This window comes from Xyrauchen texanus, chromosome 42 (assembly GCF_025860055.1).
Source record: "Xyrauchen texanus isolate HMW12.3.18 chromosome 42, RBS_HiC_50CHRs, whole genome shotgun sequence".
NCBI classification, from domain to species: Eukaryota; Metazoa; Chordata; class Actinopteri; order Cypriniformes; family Catostomidae; genus Xyrauchen; species Xyrauchen texanus.
This window is the reverse complement of record NC_068317.1, coordinates 15,509,035-15,526,131: the sequence shown is the minus strand read 5'-3', so window position 1 is coordinate 15,526,131 and position 17,097 is coordinate 15,509,035. Positions and strand designations below refer to the sequence as shown.

Sequence of the window (17,097 nt, the reverse complement as noted above, 5' to 3'; positions counted from 1 at the left end):
GGGTCAGGTAATTTAAGAGAGGGACAATCTCTCGGCAGCTTTGTACCAGTAACACGACCCATTAATAAGAGAGCACCCTGAATTACTGTGGCAATGGACGGAACAGCCAAGCTCAGTTATAGATGCAAGCGACTGCAATTTCTATCAATTTAACTATCTAAAGCTATTACTGAATGCATCAACCCTGCTGCTGTGGACTGATGAGGACAATTGGAGGAGTGCAAGTGTGTTTGTATCTGTAAGGGGGAAGAGTTACAATGGGATCGAGAGTCAGGAAATCAAACTGTCTGTTTTATTCTCTGCAAGCCATGTTTTCCTACGGCTGTATTTCATGAAAGATTATTAGTTATTAGTTATGAGGCAAAGGGAATGTTTTAGGCAAGGCTCAGCCATATGATATATACTGTATGCACTGTATGCAATTTGTGCCATCTCCTTCAGTGTGACATGCTGCACTAAGACATTGTTTCTTATTTATTACTGATGTAATTATTATGCATTCAGGGACATTTTTGTTTTTTGTTGTTTTTTTACCTCATATTAATTCAAAGATTACATGGAAAAAAAAATTAAAAGTTTATTTATCACTGCTAAAATGGTGACCAATTACAGCACCTAAAATATACACTTTCCCTATTGGTTTAATTTGACTTGTAACATTGATGTTGGGAAAAAAAGTTCATGGACATGTTATTTGTCAACTACCAAAGTAACAAATCATTCTGCATTTCCTAGTTACGCATACTGTATATTCCCTTGATATTGTTGTCTTAATTTTCTCTTTTATTAAATCTATTTATGAGAATAGTAGAATTTGTGACTTGTGTTGTTGGTTCAAATGCTGGATAACATTTATGGTTTAGCCCAAAAGTAGACTAGTCTAGACTAGTTAAGACTAGTCAAGAAGACTAGACTAGAGATTAATGTCACACCTGGGTTGTAACAAACTTTGGGTCATGAAGTCAAGTTGATGGTCAATCTTTTTCATTATAACCACTTTTTAATACTTACATCAAAAATATGATGCATAATTATTATTTGTTTTTAAAGTTTTATAGTGGTGGCAATATTAATTAATATCAGAGTGTCGAGCCTTTTGAATCCGCTTCCCAAAAATATTTGTTCCCACACCACAGCTTACATTTTTGAGCCAGTAGTTGCTGACAACTGAGCATCTTATATGTGTTATGGGAATGATTGAATTGTTGATTCATTTGATTCGTTAAAATCACTGAAAAGAGTAAGAATGATTTGTTCATTTAAAGAATCATTTAAAAGCACAGATTCATTCACAGATGGGGAAAAATAGTATGAAGAACAGTGTAAAATACAGATTCACGTACATGTTGCATTCCAGTCAAAGTTGGAGGTGGGAAAGGCAGAGATTAAATTTCTCACTCACATGTATTATGTCAAATATAATGGCTTCCAGATGCTAGCTACCATGCTATGTTGTAAAATTAAAATTAAATAGCTGAAAAAGGAGTTCCAACTTCGAGAAGTGTTCCAGCCATTATTTGTTTTTAAGCAGGAGGTGGGAAAAGTCAGAGTTATTGTCTTGAAAGCACCAATAGATCATGCTAAATAACATACCACATCCACAGTATGTTGTATGTTCCAAGGTGTTTGCAAATGACAGTAAAAAAAACTGTAAAACGTATAAGACAAGTATTGTACAAGCAAACAAGAAGACAATAAGCAAGTATTGCTCGTGTTTTTTCACAGTAGAGGATGATTTACAACTAGCTGCATTGGTATTGAACCACTGATTTCCATGATGTGCTCAAAGAAACAGGCTCAATCATCACACTGAATACAGTAAACTTATGCCTATATATTTTATGAATCGTATGCGTACAGTGTGCATAACTGCACGTCATGAAGGTTGAAAACCCCTATTATAAATCACATGTTGTTATTTAGTAATTCATAATATTAATCCCTTATTATTTATAGCTCTTGAAACAGCAGTTACCTGTTGCTGATCCACTTTTGCTCCTTTAATGATGCAAAGTTTGATCACCTCTGTATTCCCCCCACGTACAGCCAGATGGAGGGGACTGCTTCTGGTCTTATCCAAATAATTAATTTGCATTACGGAGGAAATACCCATCTTCTCTCCTTTATGGTGATGAGAAAGAGAAAGAGAAAGCAAAAGAGTGAGACAAATAGTTCAGCTTCTGTCCCTCTTTCTTAAATAGTTTATAAAGATGAATAGAGGAGAAGTCATGACCAAATACTGTAATTCCTTCACATCAATCTCTTCAGTTACATTGTAAGACTGACTGGTTTGTTTGGGTACCATGCCACACACTTGCAAATAAATCCCATAATGGTAGATGTTGTCAGTCATGTGCAACATGTTTATCCATCTGTCTGATTTGACTATTTGACTCATTTGCATTTAAAGGTAAATCCACTAAAGCATCTGTAAATGTAGGACTGTAATATGCATAACAATTGTGGCGTTTATCTATTAGCCAAAAAGAGCAGTTTGAACAATCCACACATATTTAAGTCTGTAACACATAATTCTAGAAGAGAGACCACCCATGCATCTTTAGAGACTTCCTAAACAGCATTGTGAATGAGTAGAGAGGACTCGTCATAGTGAATAGGTGAAATATAAGGCCATCGTCAAGATAAAACCTTGTGTAAAACACACAAAGTTTTATTAAAATTAAAAAAATTATTTGTAATAATCATTTTATTAAAGCATGAATAAGAAATTGTTCAATTATATTTGCCATATTGTAGCCTTGTAGCAAATGTTTTCCATCAGAAATGTTTTCGTAAAAATATTGTCATGAAGTTACATTATAGCTGTATCATATCCAGTTCCCCTTCTGTCACTCACTTGACAATTTGCAATAATCATGTCTAATAATACCTGATGGAGGGAATGAGACATTGTGTCGAATGAAGGGACACAAGGGGTCTTCCTTGGGAGCCTCGCGTACCTCTGAACTTCAGAAAAGGCCAATGTGAAATTGGCAGACAGAATTTTCATGTCCTGCCCCCAGACATACGGGTATAAAAGGAGGTGGGCGTGCTTTTCAGGACGTGTCTTTTTAAAGATGTCTTTCTGTCTCTGTGTAGTTCCTGGATGCGGTCGATTTCTCTCCACTTCTGACGGTCATAAAAGCTGCCTCACGTGCCTGGGCTGCGATCGCACACAGGCAGTGTTTTATGAATGGTTCATGTTCTCAGTGCAAGAACATAGCCATGGCAATGTTGCGGTCGCGGCTTTCTTTCCTCATGAGAGAAAGCCACTTCAGCCACCCCCTGCATCATGCCTTCTTCCCACAGGATTGAGGACGACTCGGCTGGCTAAGAAGGCAATTTGGGGATGACGATGGGCTCGGTTTCGCCGGGTAAATCCCCACGATCCACCCGCCCCCTGGTACGGTCGCTTTCTTCTGTCTGAGCTTGGGATGCGTGCAGCTCGCCTCGCGGCCAGCCGGCATTCTCCCTTGAGCCCCCGGAATTGGATGACGCTATCGGCGCTGCATCAGAGAACATCACAGCGGCGTCTGATGCTGATGACTTGTCTCCTCCGGTGGAGGGCTGGGAGGAGAATACTTGTTTAATTTGCCGCATCGCCTTTGGGCTGCGGTACCCACATTCTCAATAAAAGAGTGATTTCCTCACTCACTGGGTACGTCAAAAGTGATCGTCCCGTTAGTGCCCCTCACGTGGAGTTGGGACGCGTGGCTTTCGCTACCCAAACCGTCACTCTGGCTGGCCAGGACCATCCGACTTGACTACGCGATTAATTTCACCCGGCTCCCGCCTCATTTCGGCGGTATTTGCATCCGCCTCTGTATGTGAGAAAAAAGCCAGCGTTTAAGGACAGAGATCACGACTCTGCTTCTCAAGGACGCGAAAGAGCCTGTCCCTCCTTCCGAGATGAAGAAGGGTTTCTACAGCCCTTACTTCATCGTACCCAAAAAAGGTTGCGACCAATCTTGGACCTGCGAGTTCTCAACAGGGCCTTGCACGGTCCGGCACATACTCACGTTATCCTGAGGCCGCGACCGGGCTATGTGCCCAAGGTTCCTACGACCCCCTTCAGGGATCAGGTCATGAACCTGCAAGCAAACTGCCCTGTGAGGAGGCAGACCCACCTTTGTCTGCTTCGGCGGATGGCAGAAAGGGAACAGCATCTTGCAAACTGAGGCTGTCCGATGGGTCGTCGATGGCATTTCCTTGGCCTTCCAGACTCAGACCGTGCCCGCCCCTTTCTTGTCACTTGACAAGAAGTGTGGCATCCTCGTGGGCAGTGGCCAACGGCACCTCCCTAGCAGACATCAGTCACGTGCTTGTAGAGCTCCCCCCTCATTAGGCAGGACCTACTACTGCGCCGCTCCCACGTATGACTTCACAACCCTTGTGGTGTATTTGCCACATGTTACCTCCCCCTAGCCTGGGCAGGATGTGGCCTCCGCAGGGTCTTTTCCCCCTGAAAGAATAGGACCAGGAAAGACCACCTTCCCCCGATGCATTTCATAGCACTAAGCCCCAGCCACTTCACACCCTATGCAAGAGACCTAGAGAGAGAAAAGGCTGTGGCTGCCGGGCTTGCTCCCATGCTAGTCATGTAGCACCTGTTCCCCCCTCAGGGGTGCTGGGAACCTAAGGCCTGTATATGACATTTCTTTTGGGGGTGTTGGGGAGGGTTACGTGCAGCCGATAAAGTTGCCTCTAGCACGCAGCAGCCTGCTTGCACCTGTCTCAGCAGTTCACGTAACATGGACTAGTGCGTGACGTTTTTGAATGGGACCTCTTGTGTCACTTCATTCAACACAACGTTGAGTGAGTTACAGAAGGGGAACATCATGGTTACTATCGTAACCTTCGTTCCCTGAGGGAGGGAATGAGACATTATGTCCCTCCTGCCACAGCACTAGACCTACCACTGTAAACGGCCATGCCTTATTCTTGGCTCATCAGTGCAAAAACCTGACTGACAGATGCACGCCTGCCTCCCTTTATACCCGTATGTCCGGGGGCGGGACATGCAAATTCTGTCTGCCAATTTCACATTGACCTTTTCTTTAGTTCAGAGGTAAGCGAGGCTCCCAAGGAAGACCCCTTGTGTCACTTCATTCGACACAACGTCTCGTTCCATCGCTCAGGGAATGGAGGTTATGACAGTAACCATGACGTTATTATTGCAAATTTAATGTCATCATGTAGCAAGAATCTTTATTTTTACTGCAGTTTTATGTAGAGAAAACATTGAATGAAAAATCTACAATGAAAACAAAAAGAAGTGATTTGTAAATTCTATTCATCCATGCTATATTAAAAGCACTACAACAACACATTATTTGATGTTTGACCTTTAAGTTTTTTTTATTTTTATTTTATTTTAATATTTACTCATTTCCAATCAGACTGGGACAGTCAAGTGTTTACCACAGTGTAATATCAAAATTTATTCTAATAACACTTATTAAGCATTTGGGCACTGAAGACACAAGACTGTTAAGTTTAGCCAGCTGAATTTTCCCCCATTCCTCCAATACACAGGTCCTCAGCTGCGAAATTGTACAGGGCCTTCGTTAAATTTGAGACAGGTTAGGACAGCAGGCAGGCCATTCTAGCACCCATACTCTCTATTTATGCAGCCATACACTTTTACCACATTCTGCCTGGATTACAAGTGCATGGCTGCATAAGCAGAGAGTGCAGGTGCTTGATTGATCTGTCCTGACCTGTCTCCAGTTAAGAATGTGTGGCCCATTATGAAGTGCAATATACAGCAACTTAAGCCCCCTATAATTGCACAGATGAGGACCTGCATAATGGATGAATGGGGAAAATTCTGCTTGCTAAACTTAACAAACTAATATATTTAGTTCTCAAATACTTAATGAGTGTTATTAGAAGCATCTTTGATGTTACACAGTGGTACACACTAGACTGTCCCAACTTTTTTGGAATTGGGGTTGTGTTATTTGATATATATATATATATATATATATATATATATATATATATATATATATATATATATATATATATATATATATATATATATATCAACATTCAGATCAGACAATTACCCTATATTATGATCAAAGTCTGGTTTTCCTGTGCACTTATCTCCTAAAGATGATCATCATGAATGCAGCACAAGACCTGAACTAGCTGTGTCAGATAGGGGAGATTATCTAAAATGTTCAATCATTGAGCATGGTGAAAAGGGAGTCCACCCATAAAACTTTTGTCCCTGGGCCCAGTACATTTTGAACATAAATATTAAACTTGATTACCAATTTTCAAAACCAGCTCCATAGACTCCTTGGCACCTGCAAAAGCAACCGTATGGATAGCGTAGTGGCCAAGTTTGTTCTGACGACACATTTCAGCACCGTGTTTGAACTGTAAGGAAAGGAAAGAGCCACGTTGATTCCACAATATGGGAGAATGAGAATTCTGTTTTTCACTTTGCATGCCGACACTTGATTGGTATTGACATGTAACTACTCTGTACTCACAAGAACATGGAGAGCTTGGCAGTTATTGTTGGTGCAGGCCAGCATTGCGGGAGTGTTTCCCAGATCCCCCTCCAGATTGGCATCTGTCTTGCCACAAGACAGAAGGAGCTGTGCCAGAAACAAACAAATGGCCATCAATTTCTTTTCAGGATGAGGTCAGTGTCCGCAAGGCTTTGTAATCAATTTAATTTCTCCAGTATTCTTCCCTAACAAGGAGCAGATTCTAGATAGAGAACCTCTTACAGTTCAAGCAGAGCTGTATATACTGTATGCTATTATAAAGGCCTATTTGATACAGGCATGCTGTAATTAAGTGAAGTAGTAGGACATTTTGCAGGATCAATATCCTTTGTGCATCCTGAAACAGTTTTATTGTCAAACAATAATAGGTATGCATTTAAAAAAACAAAAAAACACTGTATCCTTAAAGGAATATTCCGGGTTCAATACAAGTTAAGAGCAAATGACAGCATTTGTGGCATAATATTTATTTCCAAAAAATGTATTTCAACTCATCCCTACTTTTCGATCAAAAAATCTGGGCTACAGTGAGGCACTTTCACTGGAAGTGATGGGAGACAATTTTTGACTGTTCACTTTTTCAAAAATATCCACAATATTCTCAACAAGTCCACTGTATTTCGCAAGGTGGGCAGAATTTCCTCTTGGCTAGTGGAAGTGCAATTGGTTGGCGGTCAATGCTTGCCTTTGTGTCATGCAGTTAGATTCTTGCTTTTTAAATGTTGTAAAATTACCTGGACAATGTGTGCAGTTAATGGTTATCCTAATAATCAAGCAAAACTAAAGTTTTGTCTAAAACAGCGATGTTATGATCAGAAACCACTTGCAAAGCAAAGTGCTCCAGTCTCAGATGCTGCTTCCATTGGTTGCCTACAGAAGGACGGACTATTTATTTGTTTGTGTGCTCTTATCACTTTACTGGCAAGAAGTCAACATCAGTGATAACTTATATTTTCCACCATTATGGTCCGATAGATGCCCAGAAACAGAGCACAGTGAATTACATATAAATGATGTGTGTGTACATGTGCTGAAAGTTCATTAGACATTTTGAGAGTTTGTTAATTTCTATTTAGCAACCTTTTTTGTGAATGCTTTTAAATGGCAGTATTACTGATTATAAAAAGGAACAGTGTTTACATGAACTGTCTGTGAGTAGAGACGATCAAGGATGTAACCACATATTCAGGATTGGGAGGGACCAAATGCAATTATTTAATAATTAACCATGGATAACCTAATATCAGTAGACCACTATTATGAATATTGGGAGGGACATGTCCCTCTCAGTGTTTAATGAGATAATGTGTTTCAACTGTTTTCATGCTGTGATGCTAAATGGATAAATTCTACAGTGGAAGATCATAATTATTAGTTGAGACATGTACATTAGTGATGTTTTATGACATTTGAAATTAACTGTATTCTGATTTTCCTTTTTCCTGCATTTTTCCTGTCTGCAATTAATTTTTTTTTAGTGTCTTTGCAGAATGTGCTTGTCTTCCCTTAAGGGGAAAAGGTGATTTGGAAAACAGTGTGGACATTAATTTAGTAACAATTAAATGTATTTGTACAGCAAGTGCTTTTAATAATATTGGTAATATTGCCTTGCTATAATTCTGTGATCATTTATTCTCAAGTTTCCATCATTTTTAATGCTGCGTAAGTACATTACATAACAACTGTTTACGCTTTATCGGAAGTTCTGCCCACATCACCCACAAAGCCTCATGGGACACAGGAATATTGTGCATAGCAACAAGACATAAACAATAAGCATGTAAACATGATTTTAGTGTGATAAAATCACTTACAAACCTTTTCTGTGTAAAGTTATAGGCAATTTTACAACTTCGTTGCCATGACCATGTAATATCAACAATAGGGCTGCACGATTTGGACAAAAAGTCATATTGCGATTATTTTGAAAAATATTGCGATTGCGATTTGAACTGTGATTATGATGGTGATTTTTTCCACATGTTCAACTGCAAAAAGGCTACTGGGGTTTTCACACTTGAACCCTCTTAAAAATAACTAAACTGAGACCTTTTTTCAGTTCAGCCACAAACAAATAAATATATAAACAGTGAAACAAAGTCTTCTTCATATTCAAATGTTACCGTCCACCATGTACCTGTTTTTGTCCATTTTGTGATAGGGTCTCAGCCCACTAATCATCATCATTAGTTTTTGAAACACAGTCAACTTGAATATTAGGGATGCTCCAATCAGGATTTTAACATCTGATACCGATCTCCAATTTTCTTTTCATCTCATCAATCGATGCTGATCATTGGACTTTTATCAGCAGCTCTGTCAAAACTGGTTATATGTAAGCTTTCTGCTCAATGTCACTGTTAACTACATTTCCCTGTTGGTAAAACCATTGTTGTTGCCTAGTTTTTCTGTCAAAAATAATGTTGGTTGATTGAATAATGCAATAAACACAAAATATAATTTATATATATAAATGTTACTCTTTATTCTAGGCATTAAAAACTAGTTGGCTTATACAAAGTATTCTTTACTGTATATAAGATAGTCCTAAAGAATGAGGCTTAATGATGTTGAACTGAAGTTGAAATGATGACCCATTGGTGTAATTACATTTAAAGTGAAAATTTTGGTTAGTTTGTCACCATTTAATTTAATTATTTTTATTCATTATTTTATTATATTTAATTTAGTAATGCATTATAGTATAGTAACTAAATATTTAATATAGATTTATTATATGTAAGCTCCTTCATTTTTTTATTTTGTTGGATGCTGGTAATATTAGTTACGCTTTCACTTGTTTCCGCGGGGAGTGTAATAAGTCCAACATGCTCTCTCGTGAAGTAAACAAATGACAGGAGACTGAAGGAAGAGAAGTTTCTGGACTCTGCAGGTGTTCCTGTTAATACTGTTTGCTCAGCAAGCATTTAATAAAGATCTTGTATTCCGCATTATTATTATGATACCTGTGCCTTGCGGAGATTGAGATGCTGCTACTGCAGATAATGATAAAAAAACGCTTCATGCAGGATGCTCCAGTTTAGTGTAAATAAAGCGTTTAGAGCACATAAGCAAACAGAACCGAACTCAGGGCACTTCTGTTACTCTAAGCATGAGCGGGACTTGTGGAGTGCAGAACCGCTCTGAAAACACCAACAATGCTCTAACTTAATATAAACTGCTTTGCAAATAAACTTTGAAGAGAGCAGAATATTTATTTCTTTAATTAAATCGCAGCACTTCCAGTTTAATAATCACACAAGGTCATATCGCGGTTTCGATTTTATTTCGATTAATTGTGCAGCCCTAATCAACAAATCCTAAAATGACTGTTAAAATTGCGATTTAAACAACTTTACAGCTTAAATAATACATGAGTTTTAAAAGGAGAATAAAGGAGTGCTTTTATAAAATTATAAGCTTCACATTTATGTCTTTAAACCCTCCAAAAAGTGGCTCCATTCACTTCCTTTGTAAGTGCCTCACTGTAACCTCGATTTTTGCTTCTTTCTTTTTTTTAAAGAAAAGGAATGAAGACTCTAAATAATTTTTTTAGGTGATCAACATTACATTCCTCAAATGCTGTTGAAAGAACTTAACTTGTAGTGAATCAGGAAAATTGTTTTAACCTAACCATAAACTAATTTAACTTAATTTTGTCCATGGACTTTATTCAAAACATCTCAATTTGTGTTTTGAAAAGTTTGGAATGACATGAGGATGCGTGAAAGATGAACATTTTTATTTATGTGTGAACTATTAAATTAAGCTTTGATACATTGAATACACTGCAATGTTGTATTTGCCAAATAAGAATGGCCATGTAAATGAAAAATAATTTTACTTACACACTAGTCATGTTATGAATCTTAGAAGAGACTGCAAATAGTTCATTGCTTCAACATTACACTCTATTATAGCTTGTTGAAAGTGAGCAAAGCTTTGTATGCATGCCATGACTGTAACTGTAGTGGACTGACCTCTACTAAATGGTTGTGTCCTTTTGTAATAGCCAGGTGCAAAGGGGCCATCAGGGCGCTGTTGAGGATGTTGGGGTTAGCACCCAGCTCCAGCAGTAATGCACAGCTCTGGCCTTGATTCTGCTCCACGGCCCAGTGTAGAGCAGTTCTGCCCTGCTCATCCTGTACATTCAGCTCTACAAAACAAGTGTTTATATGTGTCCTGGTGAGTAAAATTCTTTCTGATGTTACTGGCTGGAAATGTAAACAAACATATCTTGTTTTTATGAAATTACCACTTATTTGTGTTACAATTGTGTGACAATTACTTTATTGATCTTACAACACTATTGGACGAATCATACTCTGAACAATTATGTGAACACAAGCGCTTCGAGCTATGCAAGCTCAATTTTGTGCATTGTGCATTCCAAAATGTGTCAAACTGTATATACTATACCGCAACCCAAGCACGTGTTGCAGCTTTAACATTGCTGCAAGGGGCGCTATAGCATACATTAATTTGAACTGTCACGTCTACAGTGCGGTTGTTTTTTCAAGCCAACAACTGTCATGGCAGAGCGAGTAAAGTAAATATATTTATAGCAACTAGTGCGCGACTTATTTATCGGTCAGCCAATATTATCGGCTGATATTAGCCTTTCACAGATATATTGAATTGCCGTTTATTTTTCTGATATGCGCAGATATTAAAACTTTTTCAGAACATATAATGCTTGGGGTGATTTAGAATTGGTGTCATAACGTAGTTTGTCTAGCAGAGTGCTCTCCGACTCCATTGTTTACAGAGCTGTGCTGACGTGGTTCTGCTGACTGTGTGGAATTAAGCGGTGCAGAGTTAAGTGGTGTCTTTACGGTAAATTATAACTAGTGTTTGAATACATACTGGAAAGATAATAAACAATGACCCCATCATTTTACCTTTTCAATATAACTAATATAACATTAACCCTGTCCCTGACACCCATGTCACTCATGTTTATCACATCTTTTTGCTGTTAGCCAGCTATAGTTTGTCAGTGCAGTCAGTAAACTAGCAGATTGAAAGGTAAACATCAGAGCATCTTTTTGCAGCTCAGCAGACAACGCTTTAGTGGTAGATTGGGTCTGTTGAGTGTTGATTTCATGCTACGTTGTTACCTAGTTGGTGAGATGCAATGCTGGAAAGTAAATAAACAATGACCATCTTTTACTCTCTGTGACAACAAGCTTATAGCTTTCATACTTTCATACTTGGTCAGCTGAGTGGAAGCTAACATGTAAACATGTATTCACCAAACTGTTTTGTTCAGGATTCGCAGTTTGGTACCCCTTCAACCAAACAATTTTAGTCATTGCATTTACAAAATGTAATATTTAAATATCTGTTTTTCCACCATTGAAAGTTTCCCCTGAACTTGTATATCAGAATATGGTGTAACACCGCTTCTGCTGTTTATCTCTTGACTCAGCAGGTGTAAATGCTTCTTGTTTTACAACCTGCCATTTATTGACTGGAAGTATTAAAATAGTCAGCATTTGACTGATACTAAACAGTACTACTGATGTTTATTTAGCTAGTAATTTATTTTATTTTTATTTATTCTTGATCTAAATGGTCAGCCATTGACTGATACAGAACATACAGTACTGATGGTTATTTAGCTATTTGTAGTATTTTTATTTATTCTTTATTTTCTCAGTGTTCATTTCTAGAATTTGTTGACAATGTATAATAATAATGTAAAATATTCTTTGATAAAAATATTTAAGAAATCAGCCTTCTGAGTACCTTTGCATAGTGATATCCACATAGAAACGGTCTGTGTAACAAGGTTCAATGGAAAGGAGGAGGAGGGAACCGGACAAAGCTTCAAAGTTATGTTTTTAATAAACTTAAACACAAAGACACACAAAGATAAACTCATATAGGGCAGCTGCCTGTAGCTCTCTCTCTTCAGAACTGCCACATCTCGTTGCACCTATCCTTCTCCTCGGCTGATTAGCCCAATTGGGGGCCGGGCGTGTGTAGTCTCCCTGTCCATTTCAGCTCAAAATTTCACTATATCGGCCACTATATCGGTAATTGGGGAATTTCCCCCCTCTAAAATTATATATCGGTCGGGCTCTGATAGCAACTTACCTGAATAACACATCCAGTTTAATGGCATAGACGTTTGAAGGTAACTCTATCGCCCCCTTGAGTATTGAAGTTTGTTACCACCACAAGAATACATGTTAAGCATATTCAACCAAGCACGCTTATTTATGTAAAGTATGTTTCTGAATTATTTCAGTGCATCTTTTGTCTGCTTAAAGTGGATTGCGGGCTCTTTGTAAATAAAGACCCAAGGATACTTCGTTTTTCCTCATACGGTTTTGTCTCATGAATGGTCAAGTGCTCAGCCTTTCAAAGTATACTCTTTTGACTGCACGCCCATAAGGACACATTTTACATGCCTAGAAAAACTAAACTGTAAGAAATTGCTGTAAATTTATGATAAATGTTCAGAGCAAAAGTACTGTAATTAAAGGTGCACTGTAGTTAAAAATGTTTAACTATTAAAGACATTAATTTTTATTTTGCAATATATGTTGGAAATCATGATCACTCATATTAAAATGAAGACTCCAGTCATATCAGTAACCTTATAAAAGCTGTTTGATTCTACATAGAGAGGGTCTACACATGGGGGCTGCCATGTTAGAATCACATGACCAGCTACTCTAATACTACTCGCTTAACCTCGGTAACCGGCCTGTTTTTGACACTTTCACTCATTGATTAAAGTGAATTTATTATAATTATGATCTCATTGACTGTGAATGGTACATTTCTACAATGGCATATGATACTGAAAACTATTGATTTTAAATGATGCTGCATCCACACCACTAGGTGTCAGTGTAAGTCCAAGATGACACAAAGACAAAAGTTACTGAGTTTTACAGTATTAAGCAATGCATTGTGGGACATTTGACTTAAACACTTACTGTACCACTCAAAGTAAACCTTTAGTAAATTTTAAGAATGAAAAATTCAATGTTTCTCTTCTTTTTATTTTTATTTTCTTTTCTTGTTGTTGTGATTAAACCAATGTCTGTGTTTTGTCAATGATTTATTGGAGGACTGTGTACACAATAAGCCATCTTTTGACGTAAGTATGTGATGCCCTAGGAGATTATGTGATTGTTTTATGATCATTAGAACATAATAAGACATTGGCCTGATTTGATCTGAATAGCAAATGGGGTGAGGTGAAGAAACATTCTAAGGACAAGATCTCCACAACAGATCTCATAGGTTTGCAATGAAACTTTATAAAAGCTAGAGCTGGAGACTAGAGCTGGATTGCAACCCTTGATTCATAGACTAATATTTCCTTAGACTTCTTATTATGACCATTCACAAACTGTTAGTTTTCATTTTGTGGTGTCAGATTGATTAAAATCTCACAGACTTAGTGTGCATGATGGTGCTATTCATCTTTATTTTAAAGGTAAAGAGTGTCATTTATTCAGATCTTAAAATACTTTATCCTATCCCAGCTTAATTCGCAGAAACATCTATAAATAAACAATTTTCCAGTTAGTTATCATGAAAAATGTAAACACTGTTGTTCTGTCGCTATCAAAATATTGCTCTGTTTGTTTGAGTATCCCGATCAGACTGATGAACAGCAGCAACATTGATTCAACTAATGCGTGAGTTTGAGGTGGGACTATGTATTTGTCTGACCAATTGGAGATGGAGTGGAATGTTTGGGAAGCCCATTTGAAAACAATAATTGTTTTACTAATAGCATTTGGGGATGCTGGTGGCACAGACATTAAACACTTCATCTTTAAAATTGTTTTAAAGAGTGAGGCTTACCCTCAGGGCCTATAATAGACACAATGAGTCGAATTGTGTCCAGGTTTCCACCGGCTGAAGCATAATGCAAAGGGCTTGCTCCATTCTCATCCCTGGAGCTTAGGTCTTCTGGACTTTTTCTGTTTATAAGGTCGATGGCTGAAGCATTCCCTTTGAAAGCCAACTGGCAGAGGAACAGATTATGAAATCATGATGCCAAGGAAAGTAAGAAAAGTACAGTGTAATACAATTCAGACTAAATGAAGCCTGGTATTTTCTCTGGCCCTTGGCAAAAGCTATTATAGAGAGGAACACGCATACGCACACACTGATGGCACCATATTCTGTAAATGTTTGTGCTTCCTTAACCTCACCCCTCCTCTTCTAGCTCTCCCCACATCCTCTAAAACACAAACATGTGACACAACGGAGAATAAATTAAACAAAACTACACGCACCTCAAACACATCTGCAGAATCCAGACCTGACTCTTCCTCATTTAGCACACATTTGTAGAGGCTGCTTTGCCTTACAAACTCTTTTCCAAACTGCATTTGGTGAGCTTGGTGAGGATATACTGTAGAGACATATAAAGGAAATGTTCACCCATTTGACTTTCCTTCTTCTGTGGAACACAATAGGTGAATTTTTGAAGAATACCTTGACACTCTTTTCCATATAAAATCTTTTCAGTAGTTAACATATGACTTCAGAAGGCTTGCAATACAACACACTGTACGCACAATATGGACCACTTTTATGATAATTGCAATCTAATCTCATAGAATGAACGTTAATATAACAAAATAGTTGGAAACTTTTACTTTTACATGGCATGTTCTATGTTCTGTCGCAGTTTCCTGGTGAAATTAACACTAGAGGCGCAACAACAAGTGTGCATTTTATTTACTGTCACACAATTCTAACTACAATGGCTGATTATGACTTTATAAACCATACTTCTCACTCTACTACTCACACACTACTGTTATGATATCAAAACACTTTTACTATAATGCATCATTTGAAAAATATACATTTTAATGCTTGGTATACAGACTCACCTACATTTACACACTTATTCCATTGTGATTATCTTCCGCGGTAGCTCACCTCTTAAAGTGGACGACTATGGATTCCATAGACATCCACAGACCATGTTTCAAGCCCAGTCATGCTCGCAAGCTGAGATGTGAGATGAAAGTGTCACAGAAGTGACTCAAAATGGCATGGTTGCTTCAGAAAATGTGCTTTTCATGTAGCATTTGCTTTAAAAAAAAATGATTGGTTAGGTTTAGGTTAAAGTTTTAGGTTAGGGAGGTACGTTCAATTTACTCATTAAAACTTCTATTCACCTCGTCTGAAACCTTATCTGATTACAACACCATTTCACTCGCTTTTGGCACCCCCCACTGGACATTTTACTGTGAAACTGATTTTATGTGATTTTATGGTATTTTTTGTTTATGGTGTTATTATGCTGTAGGAGCTTGACAGCCTAGGTCCACATTCACTTTCATTATATGGGAAACAGTGCATAGGATATTCTTCAAAAAGTTACCCTTTTGTGTTCAAAAGTAGAAACATTTTATAAGGGTTTGAACGAGATGATGGTGAATTAATGTAAACAGAGTTATTCTCTGATATATGATATATGCTTGGTCATGTTCATTGTGTTTTCCTTTGACGGCTGTTTTGTGTGGTGTGGCTCAAGGTTGAACTACAGTAAGAGCAGGCAACTGCACAATAACCTCATCATGAGGTGACGAAAATAGGGATAGTTTGCAATGTGAGTTCTCAGAGTATGACATGAGTAAAACATTGCAACCATAAATTAATTATGACAGATGTTTAAATTTTGACATTTGCTGTGATAAAGTTAAATTGTACCATTCAGCTGACTCTTAAGCACTGATTGTATGATGCTTTAAACGAGTCTCTCACAGATATCTCACATAAAAAATAGGAATCTATACAAAATGTAACCCAGAGGTACATTGCCTGAGGTGTTCAGGCCATTTGGCACACATAATATGTGTTAAACTCAGAAATGAAGCCTAAACTTCAGTAAATCTGTCTATTTCCAATGACAACTGACTTCTTTAATGACGGCTGAATCACTTTTTAAAAATGTGAGCCGATATTTATAATGACTCCGCACACAGATTACGCACACATAACTGAGGTTGAATATCCACATTGTCCAGCTTTATACTCGTATGAATAGTTTCAATTAATTGTTCAGATATATATATACTGCAGGTGAGAACTGGGAATAATTAATATACACAAAAGATGTTGTTAATCACAATTCACTTGCAAAATAAGTTTGTTCAAATAAGTTGTTTAAAATTCACCTCATTTAATCACAATGCTGAGTCAATACAGTATGGGGCTTATAGATATAGAAACAGGAACCATATACAAATATTCAAATACATCAAACAATACCCTGTCTATCTGAACTATCAGTGAAAGCTTTATTCCAATTAAAGAGCTAGATCGCTCAAAAATGTAAATCCGTATACTCACCCTCAAGTTGTTCCAAACCAATTTGAATTTCTTCCATGTAACACAAAATTAGATGTTGGCAGAAAAAAAGCTTCAGTAACCATTCACTTTTATTCTATGGAGAATGGAGAAACAATGCAATGACAGTGAATGATGAGTGACTAACACACTGCCTAACATCTTTGTGTGTGTGTGTGTGTGTGTGTGTGTGTGTGTGTGTGTGTGTGTGCGTGCGTGCGTGCGTGCG

At 37.8% G+C, this 17,097-nt stretch overlaps 1 protein-coding gene across 1 annotated transcript in view; it reads right to left on the bottom strand.

The window, feature by feature from the left end:
• The window catches only part of trpa1b (transient receptor potential cation channel, subfamily A, member 1b), a 37,822-nt gene extending 22,251 nt beyond the window's left edge, over window positions 1-15,571 (bottom strand). Inside the window, exons 1-7 of the mRNA XM_052114895.1 lie at window positions 15,453-15,571; window positions 14,798-14,916; window positions 14,361-14,523; window positions 10,508-10,683; window positions 6,507-6,614; window positions 6,282-6,390; window positions 1,976-2,121 (exon numbers count right to left, since the gene is read on the bottom strand). Of these exons, the coding sequence (XP_051970855.1) occupies window positions 1,976-2,121; window positions 6,282-6,390; window positions 6,507-6,614; window positions 10,508-10,683; window positions 14,361-14,523; window positions 14,798-14,893 (798 nt within the window). The 5' untranslated portion in view covers window positions 14,894-14,916; window positions 15,453-15,571. The remainder of the gene's footprint in view (window positions 1-1,975; window positions 2,122-6,281; window positions 6,391-6,506; window positions 6,615-10,507; window positions 10,684-14,360; window positions 14,524-14,797; window positions 14,917-15,452) is intronic.
• Window positions 15,572-17,097: the final 1,526 nt, after the last annotated feature.